We start from the raw sequence: 19,927 nt of genomic DNA, 5'->3' as shown, positions 1-19,927 counted from the left end.
TTTCAAATCGTAGAGCCTTATCCCCACCCTCCACCCCAATTCCAGAGTAGAGACCCATAAAGCTATTGTGCTTTGCTGGGAAGTAAGGACTCCTGGATCCTACCGGATGAACCCAGTCTCCATTAATGGTCTCCAGACTGGAGACAGAGACGACCGCCCCATGTGTGCGGTCATGAGTTATTTGTGTACCAATTCTGTGCGCTGCAAGCGTAAATGCACAGGCATGTACCATGAATGCTCTGAGTACATACACGGGTATGCACAGGGTATTCGGGCATGTGCACTGCACCTGCACCGCCACAGGCACACAGGAGCTGATACTTTTAAGTGCATGTACTTTAAAGGTGAACAGGCACGTACGCTACATAACCATCCTGTGCAGACCTGCAACCTCTCCGTTGTGGCCAAACATTCAAGCACCCAGCAGAGTTCAACTATAGTGTGTAGCCCCGCCCAGAACGGGAACAGTGGGTGCCAGGGCACTCCCCTACCCCCAGTAGAATTAAGACCGTTTGAATCTCATTTACATCCAGTCCTGGGCCTTAGAGGTTGAGGGGGGTCCCATGGGTCCCAAGCCAACCTGCCCCTCACAGGCTCTCAGAGCCCAGGGGACAAGGGGGTGGAGCCCGTTGCACAGTTCTGCAGCTAGGGCAGGAAGCGAGAGTGGGGAGGGGGAAGGCCACAGCCCTCAGAGGCAAGGCGGGAGCAGGGCTTGTGGGGAGGGAGGGAGGTGCCAGCGCTCCTAGCTCCAGCCCTGAGGCCCTGCTGGCCCCTGGGCACAGGCCTAGCTCAGGCCTCCAGGGATGGACCTTGTGGACCCCGACATCTTTAACAGGGATCCCCGGGACCATTATGACCTGCTGCAGCGGCTGGGTGGCGGCACCTATGGGGAAGTCTTCAAGGTGAGGAAGCCCCTCTGTCTCCATTACCCTCAAAACAATGATCTTTGGGTTGAGACTCAATAAAGGACAGAGTGCAAGAGGGTTCCAGTCCTTGACGGTGTGGAGGGATGCTGAGAAGGACTCAGTGATGGAGGCTGCCTGAGAGCCAACTTCCCCTTTTCCAGGCTCGAGACAAGGTGTCCGGAGATCTGGTGGCACTGAAGATGGTGAAGATGGAGCCTGGTGAGAGAGGGCCCAGAAACTCCTTCCCTACCCCTCCCCCACCGCCTAGCATGTCGGGATCCCCTTCCAGTGACTCCCTGTCTGCAGCCACTTTTCTCTCCTGCACCTCCTTGCAGACGATGATGTCTCCACCCTTCAGAAGGAAATCCTCATGTTGAAAACTTGCCGGCATGCCAACATCGTGGCCTACCACGGGAGTTACCTCTGGTGATCAGCCTCAGGGACCCAGCCCAGCCCCTGACTCAGAGTCCTCATTGCTGAATGGACACCCCCTGACCTGATTGCCTCTCCTGAACTGCCACTTTTGACCCAGATACCCTAACCTGACCTCCAACCTTGGACTCCCACTTTTAATTGGGGCACTCCCTAGCCTGATCCCCAGACCAAAGTCCCACTTTTCTGACCAGGGCACCCCTAACTTAATCCCCAATCCAGAACTCCTATTTCTGACCCAGGGTCCCCCAAATTCATCCCTTCCTATTAACCACATCTGAAATCAACTCCCTTCACACAAATCTCCCATCATTCTGCCCTTTGGGTTCCCCAGTTTTATTCTGCTCTTTTAATATGAACCCCTAAATTCTCTGACCTCTAGAATAATGTCCCAGCTGCCCCAGTAATGACCTCAGTTTCCTGGATCTGGCATCCTGGGCCTGTCTGTCCCATCCAAACCTCCACACCCAGTGATATCCCCTGTCACCTGGGAAAGCCTGGGACAGTGGAGGGGTGCCCTGGATTTGGAGCCCAAAGATTTAGGTTCAAATGGAGTTGCCCAGAAACAGATTGCCTGTCCGAGCCTCAACTTCCTTTTCTGTAAAATGGGAATGAAACAGTCTTACTCTGTTTCAGAAGGGGAGACAGATGTCACCCATGCATTCTAGTTCTTACTGAACTAGAACAAGACAGTGAACCAGGGGCTGTCCTACAAATAATAACATACTACTGTTGTTATTATTACTCTCGAACTTTCATAGGTTGCAGAAACTCTGGATCTGCATGGAATTTTGTGGGGCTGGCTCTCTCCAGGACATCTACCAAGGTTAGAGGAAGGACCAGGGAATCCAGGCCCCCCTCGCCCTTCAAATCCACCTCTCCGGTTCGGTGTCTCGGTGCTTGTGTTTCTGGGAACCGTCTTCCTGTTCCATGTTTCGTGCCACAAGCTCCTCCTCAGCCTGGGTCTGGCCTGGAGGATGCTGAGGATCCTGTGGGGGCTGAGCAGGCACGGGACCCTGCTCTCCAGCACCTGCCAGTCCACCCTCAGTCTGTCTGCATGCATGTCTTGATGTCTGCATTTTCTTGTAGAGGCCTATTCGTGTGTGTGTGTGTGTGTGTGTGTGTGTGTGTGTGTGTGTGAGAGAGAGAGAGAGAGAGAGAGAGAGAGAGAGAGAGAGATGGGGCGGGGATATTTCTGCATTTTCTGGCTCAGATTAGATGTCCACATTTTCACTGAATGAGTGAATGAATTTCTAGTTCCCTCCCTCAGCCTGCTTTTCAGTCTCTTGGAAAGTTTGAGGGTGGGCTTCTGGTAATCATCACTTCTCTCTCTTTTTCCTTCTCCTCCTCCTCCTTTTTTTTGGTGGTGGGGAGGGAACCCAGTGCCTGGTGCCAGCCTGGCAAGCCCTCTCCCCCTGAGCCACGGCCCAGCCCTTCTCTCTGAATTTCTGTTGTTCGCTTCTCCCCAGTAATCTCCCCGATTCCCTCTGGCCCAAGACCTCAAATGTCAGAAAAGGAAGGACCTAATTTAGAAGCTCTCAGGGGGCTGGGAAGTGGATCAGGGATAGAGGGCTTGCCTGGCGGCCCTGGGTTCCAATCCCATATTGCCCAAAACACTGCCCACGGGGGAAACTGAGGTCCGCATAGAGGAAGTGACTCGCCTGGCAGGTTTCTCAGACCTGGTTTCTGCCCTCCTCTGTGTCTTGTCTCTCTCTCTTGTCCCCTCTCCACGCACCCCCCACCATGTCTCTGTCTTTCAAAATGCCTGGAATCCCACTGTTTGGTCCCTGCCTCTCTCTCTGTCTCTCAGTTGGGCTCTGTCACCGTCTCTCTATCTCTCTGTCTCTGTCTCTCTCTGCCATTCCTCGTTTTGCAGTGGGTCATGTCACTCCCCTATCGGGAGGCCTCCCACAGCTCCTCTGTCCCTCCAGAGGGCGGCCCCAACCTTCACGGCCTCTGCGCTGGCCCTGGCCCCCAGGCTGACCAACCGGCCTTCCTCCCACGGTCTTCCTCCTTCCTGCTCTGTCCCCCCAGGAACCTCCCGCCCCCGTCCCTGCCCTTGCTATTCCTCTTCTCCCTCTGAGGAGGACCCTCATGTCCCCTGCTTTCTAACCTTATGACTCCCGGGTGTAAATGTCACAGCCTTTCCCACACATGTTTCCTGTTGTTGTTTCTTGCCGTATTTTCGTTTATTCTTTGTTAGCACATATGTACGTACGTACCATATACTTACATTAAATTTCCCCCACTGGTGCTGGGGGTGGACCCAGGGCCTGGGACGTGCTTGGCAAGCGCTCTGCCACTGAGCCATATGCCCAGCCCTCTGGATTGTGTATTTTACTTGCTTATCATCTGTCTTCCCTTCTGGAATGTTTTCTCTGTGAGGGCAGGGATGTGTCTCTTGTTCACAGTCGTGTCCTCAGTGGCACACAGTAGACACATCATAAGCAACGGCTGAGTCACTGTCTCCCTCTGGCCTGCATCCCTGCATCACCACTCCTGTCCCCGGCCTCCTGACCTCCCGGCCTCCCCTTGGCCTCTCTCTCCCACTTCCCACCTGTCCCATCCTGTGTCCCCTCTGCTTTTGCCACTCTCTCAGCTGGTGTGGGTAGGTGGAGGCAGGGAACCCCCCACAACTCCTCCCCCACTTCCTGGCTCCCGTCCAACACCTGGCCTGGCCGGGGTGACCTTTGCAGTGACTGGCTGCCTCTCAGAGCTCCAGATTGGCTACGTCTGCCGGGAAGTGCTCCAGGTGAGGAGGGGTGGGGATCCTGGGAGGACGGGGCTTCTCCCGCCCACAGGCGTCCCCAGCCCCCTTGTCTGCCTCCTCCCCAGGGGCTGGCCTATCTGCACTCACAGAAGAAGATACACCGGGACATCAAGGTGGTCTGGGGGCGAAGCTGCCTCTAGGGCTGGAGCCCAGGAGATGGAAGTGGCTTTTGGGGGTGCTCAGGGGATGGGTGGCTTGCCCTGTGGAGTGGAGGGACCAGGTGGGCAGCAGTGGGGTGGGGAGGGGGTTTCTGGCAGCATCTCATCCTTCCTCTTGTCCCCAGGGAGCCAACATCCTCATCAACGATGCTGGGGAGGTCAGGCTGGGTGAGTGCGGCCTCCGGGTGTGGACAGGGAGCTGACTGGCGCCCGGGTGCTGAGACGCTCTATCTCTCCCTCTGCCTCCAGCTGACTTCGGTATCTCTGCCCAGATTGGGGCGACGCTGGCTCGACGCCTGTCTTTCATTGGGACACCTTACTGGTGAGGGTTTCCCCGCCAGCGTGGGGCTGTTCCTGCCCTGGCCACTGGGACTCTCCTTCTGGCCTCGTTCCCTGCCCCGACCTTTCCTCTGGAAGCCTCTTGGCTCTCTGTCTCTCTCTGTGCTCTCTTTGGCTTGGTGTTGTGTTGGTTTTTTTCTTGATCTTTCTCTTCAGCTCTATTTCTGAATTTTTTTTTCAGCCTGTGGCTATCTCTTTGTTTCTGTCTCTGATAGTTTTTTTCTTTTCTTTTCTTTTCTTTTTCTTTTTTTGGTGCTGGGGTGGAACCCAGGCCTCACACACACTAGGCAAGTCCTCCACCCCTGAGCTGCCCCGGCTCTGTTCCTGTCTCTCACTCTCTGTCCCTCTCTTAGTCTCTGCCTTACCTCTCTGTCCATCGTGACTTCTGTGACCCTCTGCCTGGCTCTGTCCACTTCCCCTTGCCCCATTCCTTCCCTTCCCCCTCCCTTCCTCTCTGTCCTCTGCCATCCCTGGCTTTCTGAGGGTCTCTGCCCCCAGGATGGCTCCAGAAGTAGCGGCCGTGGCCCTGAAGGGAGGGTACAATGAGCTATGTGACATCTGGTCCCTGGGGATCACAGCCATCGAACTGGCCGAGCTGCAGCCGCCACTCTTTGATGTGCATCCTCTCAGGTAGGCAGGTCTCCCTCATCCCTGAGACCCTCCCAACCCTGACCCTGAAGTCCACCCTCCAGCCTGCGCCTCATATCGTGATCCCTGGAAGGAGACGCCCAGGGGTCCCCCAGCACAGAAAGCCTCTTCTTCAGCCATCAGGTCTGGCCCCCCAGGGGGTCTGAACCCCATGTTCTTCCCCTGCTCTTCTAGAGTTCTCTTCCTCATGACCAAGAGTGGCTACCAGCCTCCCCGGCTGAAGGAGAAGAGTAAATGGTAAGGGAGGCTGATGTCGGGAGGGCCAGGAAGGCCAGGCCAGGAGGGCAGGGCCAGGGCTGGAGGGCGCGACGGCAGAGGCCTCTAGTCCCCTCACCCCAGCACCCGGCTTCTTCCTCCCAAGGTCAGCGGCCTTCCACAACTTTGTCAAAGTCACCCTCACCAAGAGCCCCAAGAAACGACCTGGCGCCACCAAGATGCTCAGTGTAAACCTCCCTCCCTGAGAAGCACGCCACCCCCGCCGGCCTTCCTGCCCCGCCTCCCCGCCCAGGGTTCCTTCTGCAGCTCCTTAGAACATTCATGATTTAGTGCCACAGAACCCCCTGGTCCCCCTCAAAGTCCCTGGCCCCGCAGAATTTCCCACGACCACTCCAGATCCTTCAAATTATATCCCCAGACTTTTCTGAGACCCTTCGTTACCAGAACTCACAAATTCCCAAGGACCCCAAGACCCGCTCCTGAGAGTTCTCTGGAATTCCAAGGAAATGCCCGTCTCTTCTAAGACTCCCCTGGAGTTCTCCAGGCCTCCCTCTGAGGGCCCTGCAGTCTTCCAGCCCCTTAAACTTCTCAGAGGTCCCGGATCACCCGCCTTCTCCCTCAGCAGGCATCTTCTGCCGGATTCCCTTAGGCAGCTTCTCAGGCCCGGTCCTCTTCCTTCCCAAAACCCAAGCCCTTGTCCCATGACTCCCTCTTCCTTCCCCAGCACCAGCTGGTGTCCCAGCCTGGGCTGAACAGGGGCCTGATCCTCGATCTTCTTGACAAAATGAGAAATCCTGGAAAGGGGCTCCCCGCGGGTGAGGCTGAAGATGAGGAGCCTGAGGTAAGGGCCCCCCTAAACGGGGGCAGGGACCTCGTGGCCTGTGCACAGGCCCGTCCCCCTGCCAAGAGTGGCCCACCACGCCTCCCTTAGGATGAGCAGAGTGGGAGGAAGGAAGCATGGCACAGGCCCGGGTGCCAAGCGTCACGGCAGAGGGGAGGGCGCACGGCCGGACCCAGGCTGCTGGTGGGGGCTGCCTGGGGGCCATGAGCGCTGATGGGGCTGCCCTTCCACCCAGCCACCCCCCACCATCCCGCGGCGTATCAGGTCCACCCACCAGTCCAGGTCTCTGGGGATCCCAGATGCAGACTGCTATCGTGAGTAGAGAAGCCTACAGTTTGGGGACACCTGATTAATCCTTTAGTAGATCTAAGAGAGCCCCTTTACCTACCATCAGGCCACTAGAGACCCCCATCGCCATCTGATCCCCTAGGAGACCCAAAGAACCTGTCACCACCTGACCTACAGAGACCCCCACCCCTCCAGGCTGCAAGCAGACCTCATGAGGCCTCCCATCGCCACCCCGACCCCAAGGACACCTCAGAAATCCATCAGGATCCCTGATATCCCAATGGATTCTCTTTTTTTGTACCGGGGATTGAACCCAGGAGCACTTAACCACTGAGCCACACTCCCAGCCCTTTATATATTTTATTTAGAGACAGGGTCTCACTGAGTTGCTTAGGACCTTGCTCAGTTGCTGAGGCTGGCTTTGAACTCTGGATCCTCCTGCCTCAGCCTCCCGAACCTCTGGGATTACAGGCACGCTCCATCACCTTTTGAAAACACTATTATTACTTTGAGCCCCTGATCCCAAACCCTGACCCCCAGTGAGACCTCTGTAAGCCAAGACCCTTCCTCTAAGGGACAGTGCCAACCCCTGAGAGCCTGACTCTAACACCCCACCTTTTCTTCTTCCCTCATCCTTCTTGCCGCCCCTGCTCCTGGCTCACTGGTTATCTCCCCTCCCAGGGCGGCACATGGAGTTCAGGAAGCTCCAAGGAGTGGAGCCCAGACGCCCCGCCGACAGCACCGTGAGCTGCCTCCCCACCCCCCCATGTGCCCTCCCCTGCCCCTGGGCAGGGCTGACCCTTCCCTGTCCCACAGGCTCGCTTACAGCCACCTGCGGACTTCAGGAGCAGCAGTCCCAGGTTAGGGCCCCCTGGGGGGTGACGGGAGGGTGCTGGATGTATGTGGGAGCTGCCTGAAGCTCATGCCTGTCACTCTTCAGGAGCCACCTGTCAGAGTCCGACGATGATTACGACGACGTGGACATGTAAGAGCCCAGCCCCCAGGTCCCCTCCTCAGCCCCAGCTACTGACAAATACCCAGTTGACCCCACCTGCCTTCCACCCCAACCCCAGACACCCCTCCCTTCCTCCTGGTCCTTGAGCCCTGCCCTGACCACCAGCTGCCCTCAACCCCAGATGTCACCTGCCCCAGCTGCACACTTTTCCCTGGCTGTCCACTCCGCCTGTCCTTCCGCCAGTCCCAGATGGGTGCTCCAGCCCCCGCCCTGCCCCGCCCTCAGGCCCCGATCTTTGGGCATCTTCTCACCCAACCTGATTAAACCTCGGTTCCCGAAAATTTGCCAAAGGTCAGCCCCTGATTCCCAGACCCAAAGCTCCACCCCAGTTGTCACCCCACCTCCCCCCAAGCTCCCGGCCTAGGGACAGCCTCAAGGCCACTCCTTGTGTGTGCTGGGCTTCTCCATGGTGCGGCTGCAAGGCGAGACCTGGACAGCGCCAGGTCAAGCCGTCCATCACAGGGCGCTGCATGGAGTCAGGGCTGACGTGCCCCAGAGTTGCTGTCACTGTCATCACCCTGGCTCTTGGTCCCCTATCCTCAGCTCCCACAAGACCGAGCCACCCCTTCCCGGCTGACCTCCCAGCCTTCAGCCTGGACGCCCATTTCCCCATCCTCATCCCACACCCCTCTGTCATTTCAGCCCCGCCTCTGCAGAGGACACCCCGCCTCCACTGCCCCCCAAGGTAAGGCCCTGCACGGAGGCCGGGTCCTTAGATGCAGGGACACTGGGCCCTCTAGGGCTGGAGTCTGGGAGTCCTGGGGACGGGTCCGTTTGGACCTAGAGGTGGCGGCCCTCAACCTTGGGATGGACTTGAGCTCAGCCGTGTGGACCCTGCCTGGGAGCCGTCCTAGGCCTGCCCTGCCGCCCCGGCACCACCCTTTGGCTTCTGGAGCGTGTTGGTGTCTGCAATGGGGGTGTCCAGGGGAAGCCCGGGCCAGATGCAGGCCCTGGTGGGGAGGGTCAGAGCCATGGCGGTGCAGTCTGGCGGAGGCAGGGGTTGGGATGGAGAGGCGGCCTCTCTGAGGTCGCTAATGCATTTCCTCCATGTTCCTCCCCTGCCTCCAAAGCCCAAGTTCCGTTCTCCATCAGATGAGGGTCCTGGGGGCACGGGGGATGAGGGGCAGCTGAGCCCAGGGGTGCTGGTCCGGTGTGCCAGCGGGCCCCCTCCACGCACCCCCCGTCTTGGGCCTCCTCCCGCCGCCCGCAGCCCCCACCTCACTGCCCACTCAGGTAACGGGATGGACTGGGAATGGAGGGTGGGCAGCACGGGGGGTTCTGGGCCTGACTTTCCTCTCTTCCCCAGAGCCCTCACTCTGGAGCCCCGCTTCCCGGGAACCTGACCAGCCCCCACTGCTGCCCCCTAAAAAGGAAAAGATGAAGAGAAAGGTGAGGGCAGCTGCGTGCCTTGGGATGGGGCTGGGATGCCCAGCAGGGATGGAGAGAGAGACAGTCTGCACGGGCCAGGCGCCTGCCAGCCTTGCCACAGGCCTAGCCACGCAGAGAGCGAGGCAGGAGGGCCAGTGCTGGCAACAGCATGGGGAGGCTGCAATTCACACACACACAAGAAACATATATCCCGAGGTAGCTATTTCCTCCCACTTCACAGATGGAGAAACTGAGGCCCAGGGCAGGTAGGTAGCCTCCCCAGGTTGTTGATATAGCAAGCCCTCCTTACCCGTGGTGGTCACTTTCTAAGACCCTCACAGGATGCCAGAAACTATACAATACCCGACCCCTATGCACACATAATTATGATGAAGTTCAATTGATAAATTAGACACAGTAAGAGATCAACAACAATAATAATCAAGTAGGATAATTTGAACATGATAACTGTAATGAAAGTCATATCAAACTTGTGATTTTTATTTTATCCCTGGAATTTTCCACGTTATATTTTTGGACTGTGGTTGGCCACGAGTGTCTGAGACCATGGAAAGCAGAGCCAGGAATGGGGGTGTCTCCTGTGTACCTTTGAAGAGGCAGAGGCGGGAGCTGAACCCTGGCACGCTTGCCCTGGAGTGTTAACCACTGCATCTTCCTGTCCCCTGCTTGCTTTTGCTGGATCTGCTGCCCCACCCCTCCACGGCCTGCCCAGGGATGTGCCCTTCTTGTAAAGCTGTTCAATGGCTGTCCCCTCCGGATCCACAGCACAGCAGCCTGGACACACCCCTCCACCAAGGGTGGGTCTTTCATAAGGTCCAAGGGGGCCTGGGGGGTGGAGAAGCCAAGGGGTGGGGGCCTGCAGAGGAGCTTTAATGGCAGGCGCAAGGGCAGGGACAGGGGAGAGTCCCAGTGGGGCTGGAGTGTCAGGGTGGGATCATGGTGGAGACTGCAATTGCAGTCGGATTTGGGGATCCCAGAGGGGAAGAAGGAAGAAGAGTTGGAGAGTTAAAACTAGAAAAACTCTAGGGGGTCAGGGGTGCCCAAATTTCACAGAAAGGATAGAGTTTGGGGTACAAGATGGATATACAGAAGGTCAGCTGGAGGTTCAGGATAGAGAGACTGGGGTCAGCATTTTGGGGTTAGGAGCCTTAGGGATCAGAATGCTACAGAAAGGCAAGTTTGGGATCAAAGGTATAGAGAGGAGGGGTCAATATTAAAGGAATTGCGTCAGAGTTCAGGGCTAATGCTGGACGGAAAAAGTTGTATTGGGGGTTGTCTGCGTTTGGAGACCCACGTGAAGCCAGGATTAGCAGCTGGGGGTCAGACTGGGGAGGGCTTTCTTGGGAGGCAGGTCTAAGGTTGGGGTAGGAACTAAGGAGACAGGGCCAGGTTCTGGATGTCAGAGACAGAAGAATCACCTGAAAGTGGCAAGTCACAGGAGGGGACCTTGAGACTGGCTTAAGGGACTAGGCAGGGTTTGAGTTCGGATTTGGGGAAACAAAGTCTGGGATGAGAATTAGAGAATAAAGCATCAGAACTGCAGACCAGGGCCAGTGTTTGGGTTCAGACAGGTGGGGCTCTGGGAAGTGCCCCAGGATGAGGAAGTCCCAGTGTCCCCTCTCTCTGTCCCTTCCAGACCAGCACCTGCTCCTAGGGGCAGAGGAAGGCATTTTCATCTTGAACCGGAATGACCAGGAGGCCACACTGGAGATGGTGAGGGACAGCCTGAGGGTTGGGCAGCGGCAGGGTGGAGTGGGGGTCACTGGGTGTTACAGGAGCATCCCCCCATTCTCTGCAGCTCTTTCCTAGCCGGACTACCTGGTTATACTCCATCAACAATGTCCTCATGTCTCTCTCAGGTCTGGCTGTGGGTTGTGGGGAGAGGTGAGGGTCAGAAATCAAGGGTCAAGGCTCAGAGAGCTGGGAGGTAGATGAGCAGAGCTTAAGAAAATTTAGGCTGCCCTGGCCCTGAGGCCTGGCTTCAAATCCCATCCATTTCTCCACCTTGGGACAAAAGGCAAGAGAGCCTCGGTTTCCTCGTGTGTAAAATGGAGCTCACAATAGTCCTCAAGTCAGTCCTGAGATAATTTCTACAATAAATTAGTCTTTAAATAACTTTGATCAGAACTTGTTGTGACTACTAAAATAAAGTGAGGAAGTTATAGATTTTTAAAAATCTGTGTCATTATTTTGTAAATATTTTGTACAAAAGAATTTCTAGTTTTGAGGGAAACATCAAGGCAAACGGGATTCCCGAGCCACTTACTGTCATATCTGTCATAATAGACTTTAGAATTTCTAGATTTTTTTCTTAAACTTTAATATGTGTAGTTCCATCTGAGTGGTTAAGTGTCCACCATTTAATTTCTTACATGGCCACAGGCACTATGAGGATAGGGAACATAGTCACTACTGTTGACCAGAGCCAGGTACAGTGCCTGGCCTACACTAGGCCTTTAAAATGTGTTCAATGAGAAATGAATGAATGAAAAGCGTTTGAGATTTGCAGTCTTGGGAGTTTTAGGTGAAGGGCTGGGGCCCCGTGAAGGGACTGGGGGAAAGAGGTGGTATCGGGGTCCTATAACTGCTTCCCCCCAGGTCCTATAACTGCTTCCCCCCACATGCACACACACTGCAGGAAAGACCCCCCACCTGTATTCTCATAGCATCCTGGGCCTACTGGAACGGAAAGAGACCAGAACAGGAAGCCCCATCGCTCACATTAGCCCCCACCGGCTACTGGGAAGGTAACACCCCCAAGGACACCACAGACCCTTACGACCTCCGCTCCCCCTATTGCCCTCCTACCACCCATTCACACCTACCCCTTTTTTAGAAGAAACATAGTCTCCACCAAGATCCAGGACACCAAGGGCTGCCGGGCGTGCTGTGTGGGTGAGCAACAACCCAAGGGGTGTGCAAGGGGGGCGGGGCCGGGGGCGGGGCTTGGGCTGCATCCGCGCTAGAAGGTTGCAGAGTTCAGGCGGGTTGTCCAGGTTGTCCAGATCCGGGAACGACCTGCGGTCCTCTGGGCCTCGCGGGAGGACAGGGGATTGACCCTGACCTCTTGCCCATCCCCACAGCCGAGGGTGCGAGCTCCGGGGGCCCATTCCTGTGCGGGGCGCTGGAGACCTCCGTGATCCTGCTCCAGTGGTACCAGCCCATGAACAAGTTCCTGCTGGTCCGGGTAAGGGCCTTGGGGCACCGGGTGCTGGGGACTCTGAGCAGGCGGTGAAGCCCCGCCTCCATCGAGGCCCCGCCCACCCCTCGCGCTTCAGGGGACTTCCTATTCTTAAGCTCCGCCCCTCGCACCTGGCCCCCAAGGATTGCTCAGACCCTGTGCCCCGCCCCAGATTTCTAAGGAGATCCCATTCAGGGCTTGTTCTTTTGAATATCTTTAAATATCTAAGAGAAGATTTTGCTGTCCTTGAGGCCCTATACCTTGGGGGTCCCTGCCTGTATCCAGGTTGTCTCGCCTTCAGTCAAAGCCACACCCACTCCAAGCCCCTGGGTTTCTAAGGAGGCGCCAAGGTCTGACCAGGTCAGAGGCCTCTGACCCCTGTAATTTCCAGACGGCATCTCCCATGACTTGGGGCCCCGGATCTACTTCAGAAGGCCTAGGCCTGCCCCGTCGCTGTGGCGCACGCCGGTAATCCAGCGACTCTACCGGCGACTCGGGAGGCTAGGCCAGGAGGAGCACAAGTTCGAGGCCAGCCTGAGCAAATTAGCCAGGCGATTTATGGAGACTGTCTCAAAATTAAAAAGAAAAAGGGCAGGGGCTGTGGCTCAGCGGTTGGGCGCCCCAGAGTTCAGTCCCCAGTGCGGCAAAAAAAAAAAAAAAAAAAAATTCCCTGGCCTGCTGCAAGGCCATGCCCCTCGCAGGCCACTCCCAGCTCCCACTGATCCCACCCCTCCCCTGTGGCCCGCAGCAGGTGCTGTTTCCACTGCCCACGCCTCTGTCAGTGTTCGCGCTGCTGACCGCACCAGGCTCTGACCTGCCGGCCGTGTGCATCGGCGTGAGTCCGGGCCGGCCCGCGAAGTCTCTGCTCTTCCACACCGTGCGCTTCGGTGCACTGTCCTGCTGGCTGGGCGAGATGAGCACGGGTGAGGGGGCGGGGCTGCGACCGAGCGGGGCTGTGACTGGGCGGGGCTAATCTAGAGGCGATTCGGCCCACGGGGTGGGGCCGCGGGTTGATTTAACTGGTGAGATTTTCGCGGTGGGACTTGGATGGTGGGCGGGACCTAGCCTACTTGCAGGGGACACCCTGGTCTTTTGGGAAAAAAAGAGAACCCGGTGGAGTTGGTTCTTAACTCCCTTCCTCTCCAACAGAGCACAAGGGACCAGTGCAGGTGACCCAGGTAAAGGAAGACATGGTGATGGTGTTGATGGACGGTAAGAACCCCTGCCCCGTCCCTCGCCGTTTCTCTGGCCAGAACCGCGCCTCTCAGAGCCCTGAGCCCGTCCAGGCCCCGCCCGACTGCTCCCCCACCCTACTTCCTTCTTAGCTTTTCTCACTGAATATATTGCCTAGTCCACTAGTGACTGCTAGTGACTAGCGCTGCTCTCAGTTCTCACACCCTCATCCTTCTTGCTGCCAGGTTCCCTGAAGCTGGTGACCCCAGAGGGTGCCCCAGTACGGGGGCTTCGCACATCTGAGATCGCCATGACGGAACCGGTGGAGGCCGTGGGTGTGTGCAAAGATGGGCATGCCCGGGGTTGGGGATGGAGGCTCGAGGGACCCCCAGGGTAACGGGTGCCACTTTCTCTCCAGCTATGGTTGGAGGTAGGCTTCAGGCCTTCTGGAAGCACGGAGTACAGGTGTGGACGCCAGGTTCGGAGCAGGTAAGCTCCTCCGCTCCAAACCCTTCACCCTGCCTTGGTCATCACATTTAAAGACGGGCCTGGAGACCTGCAGGGAACCTTCCTCCAGCTGCAGTTCAGACAGCACCCCTTCTTTGCCCCACGGTCTCACCAATTTCAGACTGTGATGCTGTGCAAGGGAGTCTGTGTCTCTCTGAGTCTCTGTGCCCCAACTGTAAGATGGCGGTCAAGAGCATGGACCAGACTGCCTGCATTGGAACGAGTTGAGTGACCTTACGCACGTGACTTCACTGTCCAGTGCCTCATTGTCCTTTGGCAAATGGAGGGGAAATGGGGCTTATCTCATGCATTTTAATGTTTTGTTTAATCTTTACAATAACCTGTCAGATAGGTACTAAGATTTTACAGGTTAGTGATCTGAGGCACAGAAAAGTTAAGTAACTTACCAGAGGTCACACAGCTGGTACCTGGTGTCAGATCTAATGCCAGACACACAGGAACCTCTCATTCTTCTCCTTAAGGGAGCCATGTTTGTGGGGAGTGGGGAGGGGTCTTCTGGCTTTGACGCACACACTTTCTCCCCAGCTGCTGCAGGAGCTGAGAGACCCCACCCTCACCTTCCGTCTGCTTGGTTCCCCCAGGTATAGTGGTGGGGAGGGGACGGAAGGTCCAGAGAGGGGCTTCTGATGGGAGAGGGCATCCTGGGGCGTCCACAGCCACCTGTACCTTTGGCCTGGACAGTCATCTGTCTTCCTGCTCCCATCCCTTTCCCATGGTTTACTGCCTGCACAGCCGTCAAGGGGGCATTTTCATTTTGTAATTTTATTTTATTTTTACTTTTAAGCTATTAAAATAATTATTTTGTTTTTGACATAATTTTAAATTTGCCAAGAAGTTGGAAAAGTAATACAAAAAAAATTTCTTGAATCCCTTGCAGATGCCCCAAAAAGTAACCTAAAAAAACAAAAACAGAAACAGAAACAAACAAACAAAAAAAACCCAAAAAACTATATTTGTTTCATGCATTTGTCCCCCTTTGATCCTGAGGACTGAACTCAGGGCCTCTCCCATACAAGGCACATGCTCAACCACTGAGCACAGCCCCAGTTTCCTCCCTCCTCCTCCTCCTCCTCCTCCTCCTCCTCCTCCTCCTCCTCCTCCTCCTTCTTCTTCTCTCTCTCTCTCCCTCTCTCTCTCTCTCCCTCTCTCTCATTGTTAAGGGGTTTGATCCCAGGGGTGCTCTTTATCACTGAACTACATATTTTTTATTTTGAGACAGGATCTGGCTGCATTGCTTAGGGCCTTGCTAAGTTGCTGAGGCCTCAAACTTGTGATCCTCCTGCCTCAGTCTCCCAAGTTGCTGGGATACAGGCATGCATCCCCGCCCCCTGACTTCTTATTTATTGTTAAATTTTGAGAAATGGTCTCATTGAGTCATTTAGGGCCTTGCTGAATTGCTGAGGCTGGCCTTGAACTTGTGATCCTCCTGCCTCCAAGTCACTGGGATCACAGGTGTGCACCATCCTACCTGATCCATTTATTTATTAATATCAGCATCCTCTCATGGATTTCTATTTCATTCTATTCATTCTGTAATCTATTACTATCGTTATTTATCTTGAGGCACAAATAGTCTCAGGTTTAGCCAATGGGAGACCCTTTAAGGGGCTCCATTTTTTTTTAGATAAAGGAATTTTAATTATCAATCCTGTCAATGGTTACATTGTTCAGAATTTACATTAAGATAATGACTGCAAGAGAATGAATAGATGTGGCTGTAGAGGTGTCTGTTTTAACAGCTTTATTGAGATGTGGTTCTCATACCATGCTCCCTATGTCCTTTGGATGTGCAGTGGGGTGGTGGGGAGGGCAGTCTTTTCACAACCCATGTCTGACCATGCCACTCTCTGCTTCAAGTCCTCCTGTGGCCTCAAGGAAACACTCAATCCTGGCCTCACCCTGCAAGGCCCTGACACCTCTGGTGACACCCCAGCCCCTCTCTTCCTCTCTTCCTCATCAAAGCTTTGGCACATCTGTTCTCTCTGCCCAACATTTTTTTTTTTTTTTTTTTTTTTTTTTTTTTGGTACCGGGGATTGAACTCAGGGGCACTTAACCACTGAGCCACAGCCACAGCCCTTTTTATATTTTATTTAGAGGCAGGATCTTGCTAAGTTGCTTAGGGCCTTGCTAATTTGCTGAGGCTGGCTTTGAACTTGCAATCCTCCTATCTCAGCCTCCCCAGCTGCTGGGATGACCGCACCCAGCCCAGAACACTCTTTCTTGCTCTTCCCTCCTGAACCTCCTGCAAGCACCCCTGTGCATTCTTTGGGGGAACCTTGGCTGGCTTCCTGGGGTGAGTTTCCCTGCCATGCACCCCATGCTTTTTTGCACCCATGTAATTCACCGATTCACAGTGGTCCCCCAGAGACTTGGAGCTCTGCAAGGGGAGGGACTGTGCCGGTGCAGTCACTGCTCTGGCCCAGCACGGGACTGGCACAGTCGCTATTAACTTATGTTGTGAATGAATGAATGAACAAATGACCCGATTTCTCCCTTCCCCAGGCCTGTAGTGGTGGAGACACGACCAGCAGACGACCCTACTGCCCCCAGCAACCTCTACATCCAAGAATGAATCCCGAGAGGGTCTGTTAGGAAGCAGTCCTTGCATCCCTCCCTCCAAGAGACACACTAGTGGTCATGTCGTAGCCTCATCTTCTAATAAACGTGACTTTAGCCTCTACTGTCATCTTGTTTTTCTGGGGGGAGGCAGAATTTCTGGATGCCCCCACCCCCAAAATTTCAACAACCCAACAGTGATGCCCGGGGTGTTGCACAGGTTTTATTTCTCCAGTACAAGGTCACCTCTCCCTCTTCTTCCTTGAGAGGAGGGGCTTGGGGACAAGGGGCTTTCAGTGAGAATAAGGCACTTGAGGTGGGGTGGGGGGTCAGCTGGGCTGCCTCAGCTAAGCTGGTCCTCGTACTGCTTGCGGAAACAATCGCCGGCCGGGAAGAAATCCCAGCATCTCTCCTGGTACATCTTCCAGACATAAGACTCCTAGGTTGGGGGAGGAGAAGAGTCCTTTGGTCACATCTTGACAGTGATTTAAGCTTTCTACTGCCACCTGGTCATTGGCCTTATATCAAAGCTCTCCACGTCCCTGCTCCCTGTCGTTCATTAACACCCCCTTACCTGACCCGTGTGTTCCGTCTCGTCCTTGTTTATCAGATACATCAGGAAAAACCTGAGGGAGGGAGGACGCAGGAGGCCGGTCAGAGCCTCTCTTACCTTCTGATTGGCGGGCTGCGAACCCACCCACTTGGACACCACAGCCCCTTCCCGAGCCCGCCTGGGCTCAGTAACCCCACCCCTAGCCTTACTGGCCACGCCCAGTCCTCCCGATTGGCCAGCGGGCCTGCGCTCACATGTAATTGGCCAGGTTGTGCTCCTCCAGCGTGTGGGTCTCAAATCCATGCGGCGTAGTGTCAAAGTAATCGCTGCCTATTCCGCAGATGAAGCACTTGGTCTGTAGGTGGTGAAAGACTTCAGAGTTGAGGCCCATTTGATCCCCCAGCATCCCATAATCCCTCTGGGTCACCCCAGACATAGCCCACCTCCATATCCTCCTTCACTTGCTCCTGTTGGTCTCGGAGCTCACCAAAAGCGTCGATAATCAGACCTGGGGAGGCAGAACGCAGGTCAGGGCCCGACTCAGACACAGTTCAGACTCCTCCTACTCCTGGCTACCTAGCTCTGGGACCTGGCCTTCCATCCCCCATCGCCCCGATCTCACCCTACTTCCTAAGAATAAAACAAGGTGTTTATTAAGTACTTATTAAAGACACTTAAAAGGTATAAACTGACTTATTCTTCATGACATCCTGAGGAGGTTTAGCACCATAAATACTCCCATTATGCAGATAGAGAAACTGAGGCCACTTGCCTAAGGTCTCACTGTAGAAGCAGAGCTGGAATCGGAATCCAGGCAGACTGGATCCTGTCCTGTATTTTTGGCCATGGAGCGAGCCTGCCTCTGGGCGTTAAGCATCCACCCCCAGCACCACCCAAGCCAGCGCTGACCTTGAATGATGGCCAGCAGGATGATGATGACAAAGAAGAAGAAGGTGATGTCAAAGACCACCCGGTAGAGCTCATATTCATCGCCTGCTGGGTCCTCGATCTCGTCCCCGATGCCCCCACCGGCGCGGACGCCCACATACATGTGGAACAGGTAACACTGGGGATGAGAGGAGAATTGGTCACTCGCTGCAGTGTTCAGAGGACATGCACCAAGTGCCAACCAAGGCCCTGGGCGAGGCAAGGCTGGAGACACAGCAGTGACAATGACAGCCTAGAGCCTGACCCTCTCAGGGCTGGGAGATGCAACATCAGTGACAGCCCAAACGTGGTCAGGGCTATGATAGACTGGAACCGGCAGAGGGGACCCGGCATGGATGCCACAAGCATGGTGCATCAGTGTGAGCTGGAGAAGGGCAGGAAGCTCAGAGAGCTCACTGAGGCCTCTGAACCCGGCTTGGCCATTGACGAGGCTTCCTGGAAGAGGGATGCGTGTGAGTGCTGCATGGCTGGTGGGAAAGAGGGTTCCAGGCAAGAAAACCACAGGTGCAACCTCGCAGTCAGGGAGGAAAGACTAGATCTTGCAGACTGGGGGTGCAGCTCAGGGGTGGAGCACCTGCCTTGCGTGTGCAAGGCCCTGGGTTCCTCTTGTTCCCATGAGGAACTGAAAGAGATTTAGAGCTGGAACGTGGAGTTGCTGTGCGCACGAGTCGGGAGCAGGAGCAGCAGGGAGAAGGGAGAGGAAGCAGAGCCCAGCTACAGGGTGCTGCAGCCCAGCCCAGAGTGGGCAGGGAGGGCTTCCTGAGGAGGGTGAGGGGTCATGTGAAGGGACGTGCATGTGGCATCTGGGATCGGGGCACAGAGGTCAGGTGCACAGGGTATGTGTCAGGAGGAAACATGGTCTTAGAGAACTGAAAGAGGAACAGGCAGCCAGAAAGCAAAAAGCAAAAGGGACTGTGCTCGGACTTACAGAGGTTAGGCTGGGAGCTTTCCCCACCTTTCCCCGCCTTTGTCGGCAACTATGAGGCTTAATAAGAATTCAAGTCACTGATTGGTGGGGATGAAGCTGTGGGTGGGGAGGCTGTGGGTGGGGAGGCCGGTCTGATGGGGCCTCCAATGTCGGGCAGAGGAGCTGGACTCACAGATCATTTTTTGAGACGGTTCCTTGAAATGATTCTTTTAATTGTGGCCCCTGTCTCTAGTAAGTTAAAGTCAATTTGAGTTAGGTGCACAGTTATTAGAACAGAAAAAATATATATAAATATTTGTATGCTGGTACTTTCATTTTTTCTTACTTTTTATTTTTTGAACCCCATCCCTTTTTATGTTTTATTTTGAGATAAATAAAGTTTCTCACTAAGTTGCTTGGGCATCACTAAGTTGCTGAGGCTGGCCTCAAAGTCGCCATCCTCCTGCCTCGGCCTTCCCAGTCTCTGGGATTACAGACATGGTCTACCACATCCAGTGTATGCTGGTATTTTAGTCTGTGTAATCTTTAATACATGCCAGGCACTATCCTAAGCCTTTTTCCCCTTGGTGGTGCTGGGGATGGAGCCCAGGGCCTCGCATATGCTGGGCAAGCTCTCTGCCTCTGAGCTGCACCCCCAGCGCAATAACACGTGGTTCTAACAACTCAAATACTATCACGACCACGGCGAACACTTCCGCAGCACTAACTGCGTGTCTGGCTGGCACCTTGGACGCATCAGCTGTCACAAGCCCACCAGCGAGCGGCTGCTCCTCGCTCCCTTTACAGACCGGAAACGAGGCCAGTGACCACCCTGGGGAGGGGCTCACCGTCATCATGTCGTCACACTTCATGTCGGGTTCGTCCTCATCCTCACTCTTGTTGTAGAACTTGCGGAAGAAGTTGAAGGCCACCACGGTGTACAGGTAGACCACCACGGCCAGCAGGCCCACGGTCATCACCAGCTGGGGGCGGGCGGGCGGCTCCATCTCTGCGCAGGCACCGGGCACAGAGCGCCCTGCCCTGCCGGCCCCGCCCTCCTAGCGCCGCCCCCCACCCCC

At 55.4% G+C, this 19,927-nt stretch overlaps 2 protein-coding genes across 7 annotated transcripts in view; one reads left to right on the top strand and one right to left on the bottom strand.

Annotated features, from left to right (window-relative positions):
• Positions 1-209: 209 nt before the first annotated feature.
• On the top strand, positions 210-16,564 carry MAP4K1 (mitogen-activated protein kinase kinase kinase kinase 1). 3 transcript variants are annotated; one of them, XM_079117390.1, is made up of 31 exons: positions 215-902; positions 1,067-1,124; positions 1,241-1,331; positions 2,099-2,163; positions 4,034-4,089; positions 4,173-4,220; positions 4,391-4,433; positions 4,515-4,587; positions 5,103-5,234; positions 5,427-5,489; positions 5,614-5,695; positions 6,193-6,309; positions 6,545-6,623; positions 7,279-7,340; positions 7,414-7,457; positions 7,538-7,582; positions 8,255-8,297; positions 8,683-8,845; positions 8,919-9,001; positions 9,714-9,798; positions 10,638-10,714; positions 10,800-10,860; positions 11,640-11,748; positions 11,838-11,896; positions 12,085-12,188; positions 12,931-13,105; positions 13,332-13,394; positions 13,601-13,690; positions 13,774-13,844; positions 14,409-14,464; positions 16,387-16,564. In XM_079117390.1, exons 1-31 carry the CDS (start codon positions 804-806, stop codon positions 16,454-16,456), a joined length of 2,466 nt encoding a protein of 821 aa, XP_078973516.1. In that variant the 5' UTR covers positions 215-803; the 3' UTR covers positions 16,457-16,564. The 3 variants fall into 3 exon arrangements, with proteins under 3 accessions (XP_078973517.1, XP_078973516.1, XP_078973518.1); XM_079117392.1 differs by having other exon boundaries at positions 820-902; positions 3,937-4,089; XM_079117391.1 differs by lacking the exon at positions 14,409-14,464 and having other exon boundaries at positions 210-902.
• Positions 16,565-16,649: 85 nt separating this feature from the next.
• The window catches only part of RYR1 (ryanodine receptor 1), a 119,077-nt gene continuing 115,799 nt past the window's right edge, over positions 16,650-19,927 (bottom strand). For all 4 annotated transcript variants that reach the window (XM_079117384.1, XM_079117386.1, XM_079117385.1 and 1 more), the window contains 6 exons: positions 19,697-19,831; positions 17,903-18,059; positions 17,437-17,501; positions 17,248-17,348; positions 17,015-17,066; positions 16,650-16,879 (listed from right to left, as the gene is read on the bottom strand). In XM_079117384.1, the coding sequence (XP_078973510.1) occupies positions 16,784-16,879; positions 17,015-17,066; positions 17,248-17,348; positions 17,437-17,501; positions 17,903-18,059; positions 19,697-19,831 (606 nt within the window). In that variant the 3' untranslated portion in view covers positions 16,650-16,783. The remainder of the gene's footprint in view (positions 16,880-17,014; positions 17,067-17,247; positions 17,349-17,436; positions 17,502-17,902; positions 18,060-19,696; positions 19,832-19,927) is intronic.

This window comes from Sciurus vulgaris, assembly GCF_902686455.1.
Source record: "Sciurus vulgaris genome assembly, chromosome: 17".
NCBI classification, from domain to species: Eukaryota; Metazoa; Chordata; class Mammalia; order Rodentia; family Sciuridae; genus Sciurus; species Sciurus vulgaris.
The sequence above is the reverse complement of the archived record's forward strand: the minus strand, read 5'-3'. Positions and strand labels throughout refer to the sequence as shown.